Source organism: Camelina sativa, chromosome 11 (assembly GCF_030686135.1).
Source record: "Camelina sativa cultivar CO46 ecotype springtype chromosome 11, ASM3068613v1".
NCBI classification, from domain to species: Eukaryota; Viridiplantae; Streptophyta; class Magnoliopsida; order Brassicales; family Brassicaceae; genus Camelina; species Camelina sativa.
The window spans coordinates 24,237,502-24,252,750 of record NC_141890.1 but is presented as its reverse complement, the minus strand read 5'-3'; the positions used below and the strand labels follow the sequence as shown (position 1 = coordinate 24,252,750).

The following is a 15,249-nucleotide window of genomic DNA, read 5'->3' as shown; positions in this document are numbered from 1 at the left end:
TCTAGTTGGACCTGAATTAATTAATACCAGCCCACTAAAATTATGATTTGTGTATATTTAGTCCATCTGGATTTGTTGTATCATCTAGGTAGTGTACCATATGCGTATGGTGTACCGTTTAGGTGGTGTACCATTTAGGTCTAGTGTACCATCTGCGTATGGTATATCATCTGAGTCTAGTGTACCATTTGGGTCTAGTGCACTATCTGCATTTGGTGTACCATTTGGGTCTGGTGTACCGTTTGGATGGTGTACCATCCGCGTCTGGTGTACCATCTGAGTTTGGTGTACTATCTAGGTCTAATGTACTATTTGCGTTTGGTGTACCATCTGGGGCTAGTGTACCATCTGTGTTTGGTGTACCATCTATGTCTGGTGTACGGTTTGGGTTGTGTACTATCAGCGTCTGGTGTACCATCTGGGTCTAGTGTACCATTTCTGTTGATATACCATCTGAATCTAGTATACTATTTGTTTCTGGTGTACCATTTGGGTTGGGTGTACCATTTATGTCAGGTGTACCATCGAGGTTTGGTGTACCATATGGGGTGTTGTATTGTGATTTTGATTGGTGGTGTACATGCTAGTAACTCTACAATCTCATAATCTATCTAAAAAATTGGTTTAAAAATGGAACATATCATCTCTAAAGTTTCAAATATAACATCACGATTTAAAATTAAACCTTAAACTATAAATTTTAAACTTACTCTTCTCAACACTACACCTTAAATGTAAAGTACAGAATCTAAACCTAAAAAAAATATTGTTTCCAAATTTAACATAATCTTTAAATTTTCAAAAATAACATCATGATTTAAAATTAAACTTTAAATTATAAATTTCAAATCATATCTCTCTCTCAAAATAATACTTTAAATGTAAAATAGAAAACTCAAACTTTAAAATATATATATATATATATATATATCTAAAGTTTCAAAATATCATTATGATTTAAAATTAAACTTTCAAAATTAAACTCTAAACTATAAAATCTAAACTCTACCCCTTTCTCAAAACTGTAGCTTAAATATAAAATAAATAACTTATAAACAATTATAAATATATATTTGTTATTGGATATATTTTAGGCCCAATTACTATTTTGTTTTTTTTGCATACACAAACCAACAAAAAAGAATAAAATAGTCTATTACTAAATGTCACTCTAATAGAGATATGTATTAGAGAAGAGAGAGAAAAGTGTCTATATTACTAATATCTTTTTTAAAGTACCTATTTGTCAAATTATTTTGTGAAAAGGTGCCTAGTCTCCTAATTAAGTCTAAATAGAACTTGCATAGGACGTAAGGATTGTTTGGTACTTGTTTGTAACGAGCTTGATATATAGAAGTAATTCTCGTAAACTCAGGAGCGAGATTGAACTCGTTAAAACCAAAACATTTCTTCTATTTTGACTCAATTTCTACTTCAAACTAAAGTTTCATGAGAAAGCGAGTTTAAGCCATAGAGCCTTTTGACATTTAAACCGAAGATTACAACTTTTAAAACTGAAATCTGATGTTGTGAATGGAAGTAAGTAGTCCATATATATATATATATATATTCAAAAAATTTGGTTCCTTTCCATTTCAAGATAGTTTAAAGAATCTAATAATGTCAAGTAACATGTCCAGAAAGCTTGTAATGTACTAGTTCGTGGTCTTACAAAAAGAAGATAAGCTAAAAGAAGGCACTAAACTCTCAGTAACTAAAGAGAAGCCAGTTGTCAGACTACAACACTTTCATGTAATGAACCTCGTACGTGGCAGTCTGAAATCGTACGTGTTACCTTGAGAGGGACATGAAGAGAGCTCGAAGACAAAATCTTCACGTGCCAACTAAATACGAGGCGTTGGTGGTGATGAGCATCCTCGACAGCTCCACCGCTTGGCATTCTTTTTGTTTGAATCGATCATGACATGTATCTTACAATTAAATAGCTTGTTGCTTACGTTAACCGGTGCCTCTATAAATAGCAATAGGTGAAGTAGCACATCTTTTCATAGGAGCAGACTTGTATAACTCAACATTGCATGATAGTAAACATGAATACGAAAACGTTTATCGTATGGTTTCTGTTGTTAACGGCTGTTGTCGTAGCTGTCGCAGCAGAGACTTCCGTGGATGACAAGAAAGAAGGTGTTTAGTATTCTTTATTTTCTATATATGGTTTTATAAGTTTGATAGACTTCTTATGTTGGAGAGGTGGTTTGAAACAGGTACAAAGCAAGTAGAGATACCAACTGGAGAAGGCAAAAACGACGCTAAGGGTAGTCTCAACCAAGGAGACCTTGGGGTCGAGGCCAAGGTTGATAAAGAAGAAGAAAACAATTATGAAGTTGATCAAGGATGGAAAGGAGGCGGTGGTCGAGGGGGAGGATGGAAAGGAGGCGGTGGTCGAGGGGGAGGATAGAAAGGAGGCGGTGGCAGAGGCGGTGGCAGAGGCGGTGGCAGAGGCGGTGGCAGAGGCGGAGGATGGAAAGGAGGAGGTGGTCGAGGAGGTGGTGGTGGAGGCGGTGCTGAGTTAGACACTGAAGAAATAGATAGTGCCGCATATGACGTACAAAATTCTGGAGGTGGCGGAGGAGGATGGAAGGGAGGCGGTGGCCAAGGCGGAGGATGGAAGGGAGGCGGTGGCCGAGGCGGAGGATGGAAAGGAGGCGGTGGCCGAGGCGGAGGATGGAAAGGAGGCGGTGGTCGAGGAGGAGGTGGTGGAGGCAGTGCTGAGTTGGACACCGCAGAAATAGATGGTACGGCAGAGGACGTACAGAATTCTGGCGGTGGTGGAGGAGGATGGAAGGGAGGCGGTGGTCAAGGAGGAGGATGGAAGGGAGGCGGTGGTCAAGGAGGAGGATGGAAGGGAGGCGGTGGCAGAGGAGGCGGTGGTCAAGGAGGAGGGTGGAAGGGAGGCGGTGGTCAAGGAGGAGGATGGAAGGGAGGCGGTGGTAGAGGTGGTGGTGTTGGAGGTGGAATGTAGAATCGACCGTCTCTACTCACGACTGCAAACTAAATATTATGAGTAGAAATGTAAGTGTATGCAAAATAGTGAACTATAGTAAATAAGTTTGATGCACGGTCTACCTATCATGCAGGGCTGATGTCATGTACGTTATATCCTCTTCCTATAATAATTATATCTTAGCAGTTGAGTGTTAGTCAGAATTTTCACATTCGTTCACACAGAAATACGATTAGGAATTGAGTTGTGGTCACCTAATATCTCATTAGCTTTTACAAAGATGTCGGAATACACAACAATATGTTTGAAGTACAAAACCTTAAACCCGTGTATGTCGTCCTCCAACTAATGCTTGGTACGTACACCTTAATCGGTAAAAGTCTCTTAAAACCTTCTCTTTTTGGCTGTAGAGTCTCTTAGATCACGAAACCTCACTTTGGGATCGCATAACTTATATTTATCTAGTCTCTACATTTCATTTTGGAGCCATGAATGCTTGCATGATTAACCTTGACCAGCTTCATCACATTTCAAAGCTAAACAATCATATCTGCAGGAGTTATTAATGCAGGATACGTATATTTGTGATGAACCTCACATCTCTTTGTGACATTATTTATTTTAAGATCTTAAGCCAACATCAATTAACATGCTTCGCTTTCTTGTCATTATGTCTTGACTTTTAGTTTATATTTCTGTGGATAGTGAATGTAAGACGAATAACAATAATACCTTTGATCACAAATTCACTCTATGTTGTGTAAACAAGTCATGTTTTACATACGCTCGTTAAGGACTTTATAATCCTTCTTACTATGTGAGTTTAACCGATAAAGTATCGGCGTCGAACCTTTTCTATAGCTCACAGTCTATTAAACTCTCTCTCTGCAACTTAAAAGTGTTTATTTGACGCCAAACTCACATAATCACACATTAGCCAATAGCCATGATGACTTGTGCAATATCTTACAGTAAGACACATAACAGTCAAAAGAACCAATATAAAAAGGATAAACATTTTCCCATACAGTTCTGAGTTTTTAACAAGGCAAATGAAAAGATAACAAATCATGTCTTGATCCGAAACAATGTTTTAAACAAACCTTATGATCCCGGATGGACCACATAGACATGTGTGTTCATCGGATTCATGAAAGCGTCGACTAATATTAAACATTCAAGGAAAGCTTTTGAGCGGCAAGTGCTTCAGCCTCAAGTGTTGGCTCCCAGAGGAGTGTGGTCTCTGCCAAAAGTGAGGTCACAATGTATGGGTCCATGTTAGATGCTGGACGCCGATCTTCCAAGTAACCTATATTCCCATTCACAAACAATACATGTTATAGCATAAAAAAAACAATGTGTGCACGTAAACCATTCCGGTAACAGTACCTTTTCCTTTCGCCTCGGTATCACGTCCCACACGAATAGAGCATCCACGGTTAGCCACACCCTGCCAAGTTGACGTTTAAAGTAAATGAGAAGAGGGACACAAAATAGGGATTTAGTGTGAAGTCTTTCAGACTCCCATTGCAAAATGCATACCCATGAGAATTGGTCGATACTAGCTGTCTCGTGCTTTCCGGTCAACCTTCTCTCATTGCCTTCACCATAGGCGCTGATGTGCTCCTTGTGGCGAAGAGAGAGGTTCAAGATAGCCTTTTTGATCACCTCAAATCCTCCTTCCTCTCTCATGCTCTTAGTACTGTAGTTGGTGTGGCAACCAGCACCGTTCCAGTCACCCTCTATTGGTTTGGGGTCAAGTGTTAGGACAACACCAGCTTGTTCTGTGATTCTCTGCAAATAAGTAACAACAGTTACAAGAGCTGAACTAGCACTCACTCACTCACTCGTATCTACAAAATATAACTTTTGATGACCTCAAGAAGGTATCTTGCACACCAAACATGGTCACCTGCGTCGATTCCTACACTCGGGCCAACTTGGAATTCCCACTGCACAAATGTTTATAATAACATCAGAGGACTAGCAGCTAGTAAATCATACAATAACATAATTTATTGTAAGAGCTCCATTTAAAAAGAGACCTGTCCAGGCATAACTTCACCATTAGTACCACTAATGTTAATTCCAGCATATAAACAAGCTTTGTAATGAGCATCTGAAATGTCACGCCCCCAAATCTTGTCAGCTCCAACTCCACAGTAGTAAGGACCCTGAACACAAAACAGAGAATTGGTTACTTTTTTTTTATTTGTAAACCAACACAAAACATACCTCTTGGCTTGACTGATGATTACCTGAGGACCAGGGAATGCTCCAACTGGCCAACCCAAAGGCCATTTGACGTTTTGCTGAAGTAAAGTGTACTCCTGCTCAATGCCGAACCTAGATCACGATCAAGTAAGTATTCAAACTTATGTACCACATTCTAAGTAAATGGGGATTACAATGAGATTTTAGGGGTAGTAACAAACCATGGCACCTCGCCAGTGACCTTCTTGTTACTGAAGATCTCAGCAGCTCTGGCACGTTTGTTTGTTGGAATTGGCTCACCAGCTGGTGTCCAAGTATCACAGATAACCTTCACATGACAAAATCTAAATAACTTAGTGTGTGGTTATGAAACTCTTGCTTATACTATGAAACTGAATGACACATACCAAGATGTTATTGCCCCCACGGAAAGGATCTCTGAAGATAGCTTGCGGACTGAGTAAAAAAAAGATTACAACGGTCATACCAAATATGAGATTGTGAAATAAAAGATGGAATGAGATAGTAAATGTGAAAAAAATCTTACTATAGAATCACTTCACTGTCTTCACCAGGTGCCTGTCCAGTACTCGAACCATCATAGTTCCATTTAGGAAGCTCAGAAGGATCTTCGACCGGCTTTTCGATAGTCTGAAACCATCCATAAACCTTATTAGCATCATAGTTACTGACATAAAATGTACTAACAGTCTTGAATATACATACCCTCGACTTGCTTCTAAGGTCAATTCCAGATCCTCCAATCCTATAGGCAAAACAAAAAAGTTATGAAAAGTTTCGAAGAAATCTGAAAAATGCGGGATAGAGACGGCAATAAATATTATACCAAATGTACTCAGCGATGATCCTGTCAGAGTAAGGCTTGGTGTCTAAATTGAGAAGAGTCTCAACTCTGTTGACTGTAGAGTTATCAGATTGGAGAGCAAACACTCTAAAGCCTCTGAGTTTGTTGCTGCTCTGCTTCTTCTGTTTCAATACAACAGAGCTCCACAACTTGTTTGTGATGACTGATGATGATGAGTGTTTAGGCACTCTCATCTGACATGTTGGAGAAGCTGCTAAGATCTGTGCCATTGGAGTTAATCCCTGATGTAAAAAAACAAAAAAGAAAACTCAAAGAAAGTCCACCAAAAAAGATCCAAATCAGGAATCTACTACAACTTTTTATGTTTATATAAGATTAAAAGACTTGTGCACTTTGGTCTGAATCATTCAGATTCTTGACCAGATTGGTGATTAAAAACTAAACCCAATTCAGTAATGCTCAAAAAGTAAACCAAATACATTAAACTAAAAAGCAAAAGACAAAGAGATCCATTAAAATACCAAAAAGGTGTGATGATCCATGTTGATTATTATTAATTCATAAAGTAGAGAGAGAGCTGTTGGTAAAATTGGTGAAAATGGTGGACCCGAGATCTACTAGAATCAAGAGCTTAATAAGCAATGAAAGACAGAGTTTAACTTTATTATTACAAAACAAGATTCTCTCTTACCAGAAACAAATGGATTCTTACAAAACAAGTGACAACAAGATCAGATCAGAATGCTGGAAAAAGTAAAGAAAAAAAAACACAGAGGAAATGAGAAGGTACCTGAGACGTGAAGAAGACTTGAAACTGATGAATCAGAAGAGTTGGGTGTGTTTGGTGTTTGTAACAGATGGCAATGAAAGAGTTGACAAAAATATGAAGAGCCCCTTAAGAATATTTTCTTTTTAGAAAGAAGATTTTAAAATAAGAATAATAATAAAAAAAAAAGGATTAAAAGAGTGAAGTGGCTTTTGCCAAAGAGATAGGGGGGTGGACTACGAGTGGCGCATATTTGTGTTTCAATCCTTTTTATTTTATTTTTTTTATGTTTTACTAAAATAAAAAATGGCTTTTTGTCTTCTGCAGATAAGGTCTCTCCTTTGTACCTCTATCTCAAACCTTAATACACATTTATTTTGGGGTCAAAATTCAAACTTCAGTACACTTATTATGGATGGCCTCTCTTTTTTTTTTTTTCCTTTTTCGTTTGGTGTGGTTCTTTGCTTTGATATATTAGCAATTATGTTCCAACAACTGTTAAGGACACAATTCTTTTTGGTCAATCGAGTTGATACATTACCTATTTCCCATATTCATTAGTGAGCCAATGAATAGGAGAATTTCGAAATTACTACTTTTATTCATGGTACCATTTTTCAAAATAACAGTGTTTATTGTCCATTTTTTAAAAATGTTTCAAAATGCACATTTTTTAAAAAAATTGTACAACACGTTTATGCAATACTTACAAATTTTCATAAAGCTTTTGTTAGAAAACCTGAAACTTACATTAATTCAGCTATTGATTTTCAATATCTAAGTTTTTTTAAACAAAAATTTACTGAATCTAATTATATTGTATTTGTTTTTTGTTAAAAGGTATTCAATTATAAAAATATAATGTCCAGTGGGCTATTTCCGGAGTAAGCCCATACAGAAATCCCAAAGGATCCAACTCGTTTACATCAAACCGGACTAAACCGTTGGAAAAACAAAACCGGCTGGGTTACAACAACTGGATTAAACCGACACTATGTGAAACCCTAATCTACAAATGAAGAACTCGTTTTGCAGCCGCCATCCATAATTGCGGATACTCAACCGGAACAGGACCTCCGGCAAGCCTGGACGACGGTAACCGAACGGAGATGGTGATCCAAGATCCGTTTGCCATTCCGCCACCGTAGAACCGTTTTGAGAAGGAGGAAGAGATCTGATCTGTCATTTGTCGTGGAGGATCCATGCTTAGTAGTGAGAGAGAGAGAGAGGCAGCAGGGAGTAGATAAGAGGACCGTCGACGGTGGCTTAGCTTCACCAGATCGGAGATTACCTCCCCTATCATAACCAATCCGGTGAAACTTCTAGAATCTCCGATCTCCAGATCTATCTACCCTCTTCTCTCGTTCTTCGCCGTGAATCTCCCTCTTCTCTCGTTCTTCGCCGTGAATCTCCCTCTTCCGCTCCGCGTAGCAACACCTCCGGTAGAGCTCTTTACCGTCAGCGTCTCGCGGATGCTTTTCCACTCCACCGCTCCCTTGATTTCGTCCAACAGCTTTGCCGGGATGATGCAACAAGTCACGAATGAAGAACTATGGACCGGAGGGTCCTCACCGCCACCGGAATTGACGGAGGACCCGACGTCGGCGCACGAGGTTGTGATCAGAAGAAGAAGGCTTTTGAGAGAGAAAAATCGCCGCACGTGAGATTCACTCGCCCGATTTTTCTCTCGACTTTACTTTAATTATATTGTATTTGTTTTGTCAATAATTTTAATAGATTAGCTCAAGCGAGCCAGTTAGGAGAGAAAATATACTTTAGATAAATGATATAATGCATGCCAAATAATTCAGTTTCACATTCTCACTACGACAAATCATTAGTAATTATATAAATTACGATGTATTTTTTAGCAATGATATTTTATGACTAAGTTTAATAATAATATACTTTATATATTAAAGTGAAAATCGTTCACTGATAGAAACCCTTTAAATTGATACAACACATATACATGCATCTATACTATTAAAGCAGAAGTATTTATGGATCAACTTTTAGATTATGACTTTGTTTTTGATAGTTTTTTTTTTAAGTTAGTATTTGTTATGAATATATCTATTATAGTATGGATGTTCATTATCGGCTCATTAGTGGACTTGTAAACCCTAATATGTATCCCTATATATATGTTATATCATATGAAATAGAGGAATAATACAAGAGAACAATTCCCTAAACCTCTTGTCTTAATACGTTATCAGCACGAGTTTCTAACCTTAACCGAAAAAAAAAAACCCATCAGCCGTCACCATAAGTTTTGTCCCCTAACCATGTGAGCTAGCAAAACACAAATCTCTGCCGTCTCTTCCCTCTGCTCCCCATCTCACCATCCGAGATAAGTAACCTCACTTTTAATAATTGATCGGCTTATACATATTTTAGTATATGTGTTCTCATGCCTATCAACGTAATTAGTGTATGTGGTTACCTAAGTCTTATTGGATTATTTGATTGTTACTGTATTTTATTATTAAGTATATTGTTTCACAGTGCTTAAGCCTACGTTGATAGTTTTATTATTATTATTAATATACTTATGGCTACACAATATTGTACGGTGTTTCATGTATCATTAGTGTTAATTACTTTACTGAGATTACTTTTGGAAATCCTAGGCGATGTTACCTTCGTGGCTCCGTCGTTTGTCCAAACTTCAAAACTACCGACTACCGACATCGAGCTAACCAATACCGTCGTTGGAACGTCTCAGATCTCCGCTTCCCATTAAGATAAGTACCTCTTAATCTGACATATTATTTAAGTTTGATAGATGAAACTTAAATTTCATTAGAACACCAAAATATGATTTCAATATGTGATCAATCGTAACATGCTTTAGTTTAATATATAACAAATTGACACATATTTTATTAAGTGTTAGTGTCATTCACGAAAAACACGAACTGGGTTAACTGTTTTGGTACTTTGCTAGTTTGGTTATTTTGGTGTAATTGGGTTTGGTAAACAAATCCATAAGCTAATTGATTAACTGATATTACTATCGTTCCACTTTATTATGCGTATATGCATATTATACACGAGGAACGTGTATGTGTGTTTCGCATATCAAACTAAAAAATTATGTATTTAGCTAACTAATGTATAACAGTCAACAAGTTATTAATTAGTTGCTGCAAAAATAGAGAATTACGGTTAAAATACGTGACATCTAAAAATCATGATTTTATTGTTTACGATTTCAGTGACATGATTTTATAGAAATTTCAAAGTTTTTATCGTGAAATTATTTTCTTAATTGTTTTACAAAAGAAAAAAGGTTATTAAAAATATATATAAATGATGCTTATTACTTATTTAACACTCATTTATATGACTGTTTATAATGTTTGTGAATTTTAATCACAAATTTAAATCTAATTAAAATTAGATATAATATCATGATAAAATATTTTAAATCATGTCTCCAACCTTCTTGGTGAATACATTGAAAATTTAGTAATAAATTACTAAATAATAATTATTGATCATGTTTTCTTGGCATCACTTCTATGGGGAGGTTTAAGTCCAAGTATATGACCATAAAAATTTAATAGTTTTTTAGAATAATCTAAAGAAAGTAAATGATTAAAATTCTATAAAAGAATACAAATCAACTTGATTCCAATTATTACCAAGATTATATAATTAAAATTAATATCTTTGATGGAAAGATATTAGAAAATACATAATTTACTTGTCACAAAATATTGTTGTCATGTAGACACAATATAGTGAAAAATATATTTTAAAATTTTATAATCTTGTTATTTGTGAATGAGTAAAATTATGAGATGTTGATGTGAATCACATCCTATTGGGCTGGTCTATTCTTTGAAGTGAATATGACTTTATGCTATAAGTGGTTTCCACTATTCTACTACAATATTAAGAAGTAGTAGAAAAAGTATTGAAAGCTCTAGAAGAGTATATATATTATTGTCTATGGGAACACAATTTGATATTAATGTGTTACAGTCTCTTAAGTCTCAAAAGTTAAAAGGGTCCAAGATATAATACATGACCCAATGTGAGAATGTTATTGATTACAGTGGGATTCAAATCGAGATTGATAGACATAAAGTGTCATCATCTCGAGGGGGAGAATTAATGAATCCCACATACAGAGGTGATGGAACAGATATAAGATTATGTTCACACCCAAAATGAGTTTAATCACTCATATGATAAAGCAAATCTTAAGGATTTGAAAAGTAATAATGTTGAGACAATAAGGAAGGAAGAATAGTTTGAAATCATAAGTATTACCCAGGACAAGAAAAGTATTTTAGAGATTAAATGCATTATCTAGAAGATAAAATGCTTATAATAAACCAGAAGGTTTAATGAAAATCTCACTGTTTGGCATGACCGGTTAAGCCATTCCGGTTCAGTAGTGATGCGAAAGAATAATCAGAAATTTCTGAAAAGATTCATTAGAGAACCTAAAGAGTTTTCGTAGTGATTTCTTATGTGTGCTGCTTTACAAAGCAAGCCGATTATATGGCTTTCACCGACCCCATGAATTTGGATAATGTCAATTTTCTGGTACATATACAAAGCGATATTGTGGACTGATCATCCACTATATATGTTTGTTATTAACTTGCAACATGGAGTTTGCGAGAGTATTTGGTTAATTGACAATGGTGGTGAAACCATGCCAAGTAATTGACATAAATGACTCTATGTGTCAAGTAATTTTCATCATGCCAACGAATAATCATGAGTACTCCCCTCTATAATTGGTTTGGGTCAGAAACCAGATATATTCCATCTAAATGTGATTATACATGTTAAGTTGCTCCACCACAATGATTAAGATGGAAGTTGAAAGAATGTTGGAAATATGTTGGATATGAATATCTTTCCAAGATTTAATATCTCAAGAATTTGAGGCTCGAGATGAAGAGACTGTTGTTTCAGTGAGTCAGTCTTTCCAACATTAGGGGGAGAAAATAAACAGCTGAAGAAATATATTGGAAGAAATTATCTTGATCCTCGTACTAAGAAATGTGCGCTAGAAGTTGAAAAGATAATTTATTGGCAAAGTTTGCAAAGATGCTAAAAGCATGCAAGAGCCATTTTCTGACCTTGAGTGAAAATTCACATATACCAGCTGTGCTCCAATTAATGTCCTAAAATGATAAGATCAACTGCTAGTAAGTCTAAAGATCGCATGAAGTGTGATAGACTTATGGTTCCAAATATAATCATTCTCGGAAAAGAAAAGGAGCATAATTTAATATGGCACCGAGGAAGCAAAGAGTTATGGCAAATCTCTCGAAGAGATGTAGACATGAGTAAGAAAGAGATTCAGGTACCTCAGAATCATAATGAAAGGAAATCTCAACAAGTTGAGTCATGTCTAGAATGAAAAGGAACCAATAAGCAAATCGACGTCGTAATATGTTTGCATGTAGTGTTGCAGTTGATAATTGTATTGATAAAAATCGAGGATCATAAACCACGGTTAATAGAATTTTTTATTGGAAAGTGTACACAAAGAATGATTGGTTAATCATTGAAAGAAGTAACTATTTGAGATAGTTCAGTCTCTTAAAGAGATAATATTTGGATTTGTAATCCTTACACTTGAAAGTGTAAAATGAGTGGGACATAAGGGGATTATTATGAGAAGTGCACTCTCATATGGTGGAAGCAACTATGTAGATCCCTTATGAGTTTGAAAATAAGGCAAGACTTGCTTTAGTCTATTTAGAAGGTTTTCAAACTATAAGAGTTTTCCTTAAAATAATTATATTGCTAGAAGCAATACTTTATAGTTCTCGAGAATATTGTAAAAGCAAGGAAAAATCTTGATGCCTTTTTTTTTTACACCTTTGGAGAGAAAATGGTGAGAGTTTATCTATATGAGAGAATCATGTGTGTAGATCATTGTTGATCTTAGAGATCTCATAGTGGGTTGAAAATAAATCGGGAACAAGCTAAGAGAAGATCTTATGGTTGTGTAAATCCGAGATTGAACACTAGTTGTAAATGTGTTCAAGAAATATTTTTAACAAAGTTTGAGGATGTAGGCATTTGCTGAACCTTGTTCAAAGAAAAATTATATGTGCATCTTATCTCTTCAGCACTTACAAGTGGTTCTTGTTAAAAGGAAGGTACAAGAACAAGTGCAAAATATGTTGATGATGAAAATATTATCTGATCTCCGGTAGCAACAATCAATGATAAAGTATTAAACCTGAAAGATGGAGAAACCGCATTATATAAGATCATATATTTCATGAAATTTTTTGAGGTTATAGATTTGACATATGAAGAATGAGATGTTATCTCAAGATCCTTACGTCATCTTACATAGAAAAATGGTCTTGAAGCACCATATTAAGAAGAAGAGTTGAAAGAGAAATTTATACAAGAAGATTATGAATAACTCCAATGTATAAGATGATTGTTTGAAAGATTGTATGTAAAAGAAGATTTGGGCTTAAAGTTCAAATAGATCTTCTATATGAAAGGGGTTCAAATGACTTGAAGTTCAATGACCCAGGAAAATATATGATGATCATATGAGTTTGTGCCTGAAAGCGCTGTTTATAACAGTTCAGAAAAGATGATATATATGATCATAATGTATAACCTGAAGATGATGCTTTCAGGGGGAGAAATATGATTATGTGTGTGGTTGTACTCTTTTTCCCTTATCATGGTTTATATCCCAATGGGTTTTTCCATGAAAGGTTTTTAACGAGACAACAAAAGAATACGCGGAAGATAAACACCTGAAAAGGAATATTATGATTCCAATGGTGAAAGACTATCATCTTCAAAGTCTTTGACATACATTGCTGAGATTGTGAGAGATGAAGATAATGATCAAGATGAGTCATTTAAGATACCAATATCTTGCAGAAGAATGATGATGTACGGTGGATATACATGTCCTACAAATTTGTTAAGTGAAGATTTAGCGAACCATTTACCAACTACTTTCAAGAAGCTACTTCATCATATTGGTTCGGTCATCTCAAAGATTTCAAGTGATGTACTCAAGAGGGGGAGTAAAAGCGCGCTGCACTCTTTTTCCCTTAACCATGGTTTTTCCCACTGGGTTTTCCTGGTAAGGTTTTTAATGAGGCAGCATCTCACATGCGCATTTGGAACTACATTTTTATAATGGTCATCCAAGGGAGAGTGTTATGAATATATATATTCATTAGTATATCATTGAAATAAAATTCTCTAACCTTTCAAATCAAATCGGATACGCGCAAGTCATTTAATACCTGATTAGTTGATCCAATTTTCTCTTCAAATACTTACCGTCGATTATCAAAATAAAATTAAATCTTGGCCACTGATTTTTTCAATGGTTTTAATTTAAACCATATATTTTTATTTCCGAATCTTACAAAATTGCTAGATTGCCAAGATTTCATTAACTGCAAATCTAAAACAATCTTATGAGATAATCTTACACATGAAATATTCATATTTTAGTTATAACAAAACTGGAAACAAGATAATTTTTAGGAGACTTGACATATAAAATATAAACTTCTAAATATATATCTAAATATACCTAATATCACTATAAATACAATAGTTCTTAACCATTGAAATATCTCAAATTTAAATTTATGATTATTTATAAATATTTTAGGAAAAAACAAAAAAAAAAAGGAAATTAAAATTAATATTTGTGCATATTTTTCCTCACAGTTTTAGGAACAAAGAAATAAATCCAGTTTAATTTTGAAAACAATTAAGTAATTACAATTTAAAATAAAAATTAAATTATTTTAAAAGGTATTTTAAAATAGTAAAGTATTCATTATAGCCTTAATAATATAAAGTTAATTAATATATAAGATATGTGAAATTAATAAAAATCAATTCAAATTTATTTTAATGGATATATAAAATATATCTAAAATCAACTTATTTGTAAATACTCTCTAAAACACAAGATATGCAAGAAATATCTTTAAAATCTTATGTAACTACTGTATTTTGTAATCATAAATAAAAATAATATATATTTATGAAAATAAACTATTTCATGGATTACATGTGTTGTTAAAGAAAAATTATAAAAAATCATTTTTAAGAAACAAAAAAGAAGCAAAGAAAATTCAATTTATATTTGTATTTCTAATTAACCTAAAATAAGTATTTAAAACTCTAAAATTCAATAATACAATTGGTTGACAATATTGTATTACTATATATTTATGCAAAATTGGATATTAATAAGTAGCTGTTTAATTTATTTACTATGAACAAATCTTCTATTGCAGAAGGAAATAAATAATATGTCAAAAAATTTGAGAAAAGCACCCAATTTAGTTATTTCTTATCCAAAATGTTTGGACGATAAAAATTATCTAATAGTTAATTATTTAAAAGAGAACAGTTATAGGACATAAAAAATTTTACGGCTAGGGACGAGATAAAACATGACGGGACAGGACAAGACGGGATGAGACGAGA

At 34.6% G+C, this 15,249-nt stretch overlaps 1 protein-coding gene and 1 pseudogene across 2 annotated transcripts; one reads left to right on the top strand and one right to left on the bottom strand.

The window, feature by feature from the left end:
- Nucleotides 1-1,996: 1,996 nt before the first annotated feature.
- On the top strand, nt 1,997-3,161 carry LOC104728191 (uncharacterized; annotated as a pseudogene). Its single transcript, XR_015571513.1, has 2 exons — nt 1,997-2,145; nt 2,226-3,161. The product of XR_015571513.1 is annotated as an uncharacterized LOC104728191 (transcript).
- A 690-nt stretch (nt 3,162-3,851) lies between these two features.
- LOC104724000 (glutamine synthetase, chloroplastic/mitochondrial) lies at nt 3,852-7,150 on the bottom strand. The gene is made up of 12 exons (XM_087473373.1): nt 6,796-7,150; nt 6,027-6,286; nt 5,906-5,945; nt 5,727-5,830; nt 5,587-5,635; nt 5,401-5,507; nt 5,224-5,311; nt 5,011-5,139; nt 4,843-4,917; nt 4,508-4,759; nt 4,355-4,415; nt 3,852-4,274 (listed from the first exon to the last, which is right to left on the bottom strand). Exons 2-12 carry the CDS (start codon nt 6,272-6,274, stop codon nt 4,135-4,137), a joined length of 1,293 nt encoding a protein of 430 aa, XP_087329499.1. The 5' UTR covers nt 6,275-6,286; nt 6,796-7,150; the 3' UTR covers nt 3,852-4,134.
- Between the last annotated feature and the right edge of the window lie 8,099 nt (nt 7,151-15,249).

What these genes read in the sequence shown, in the direction of transcription:
- LOC104724000 (XM_087473373.1), bottom strand. Translation starts at nt 6,274, where the DNA reads ATGGCACAGATCTTAGCAGCTTCTCCAACATGTCAGATGAGAGTGCCT. An exon ending in GAGCATTCCCTGGTCCTCAG is followed by an intron (nt 5,140 to 5,223) that starts GTAATCATCAGT and finishes TTTTGTGTTCAG; the next exon opens with GGTCCTTACTACTGTGGAGT. An exon ending in TACCGAGGCGAAAGGAAAAG is followed by an intron (nt 4,275 to 4,354) that starts GTACTGTTACCG and finishes ATGGGAATATAG; the next exon opens with GTTACTTGGAAGATCGGCGT.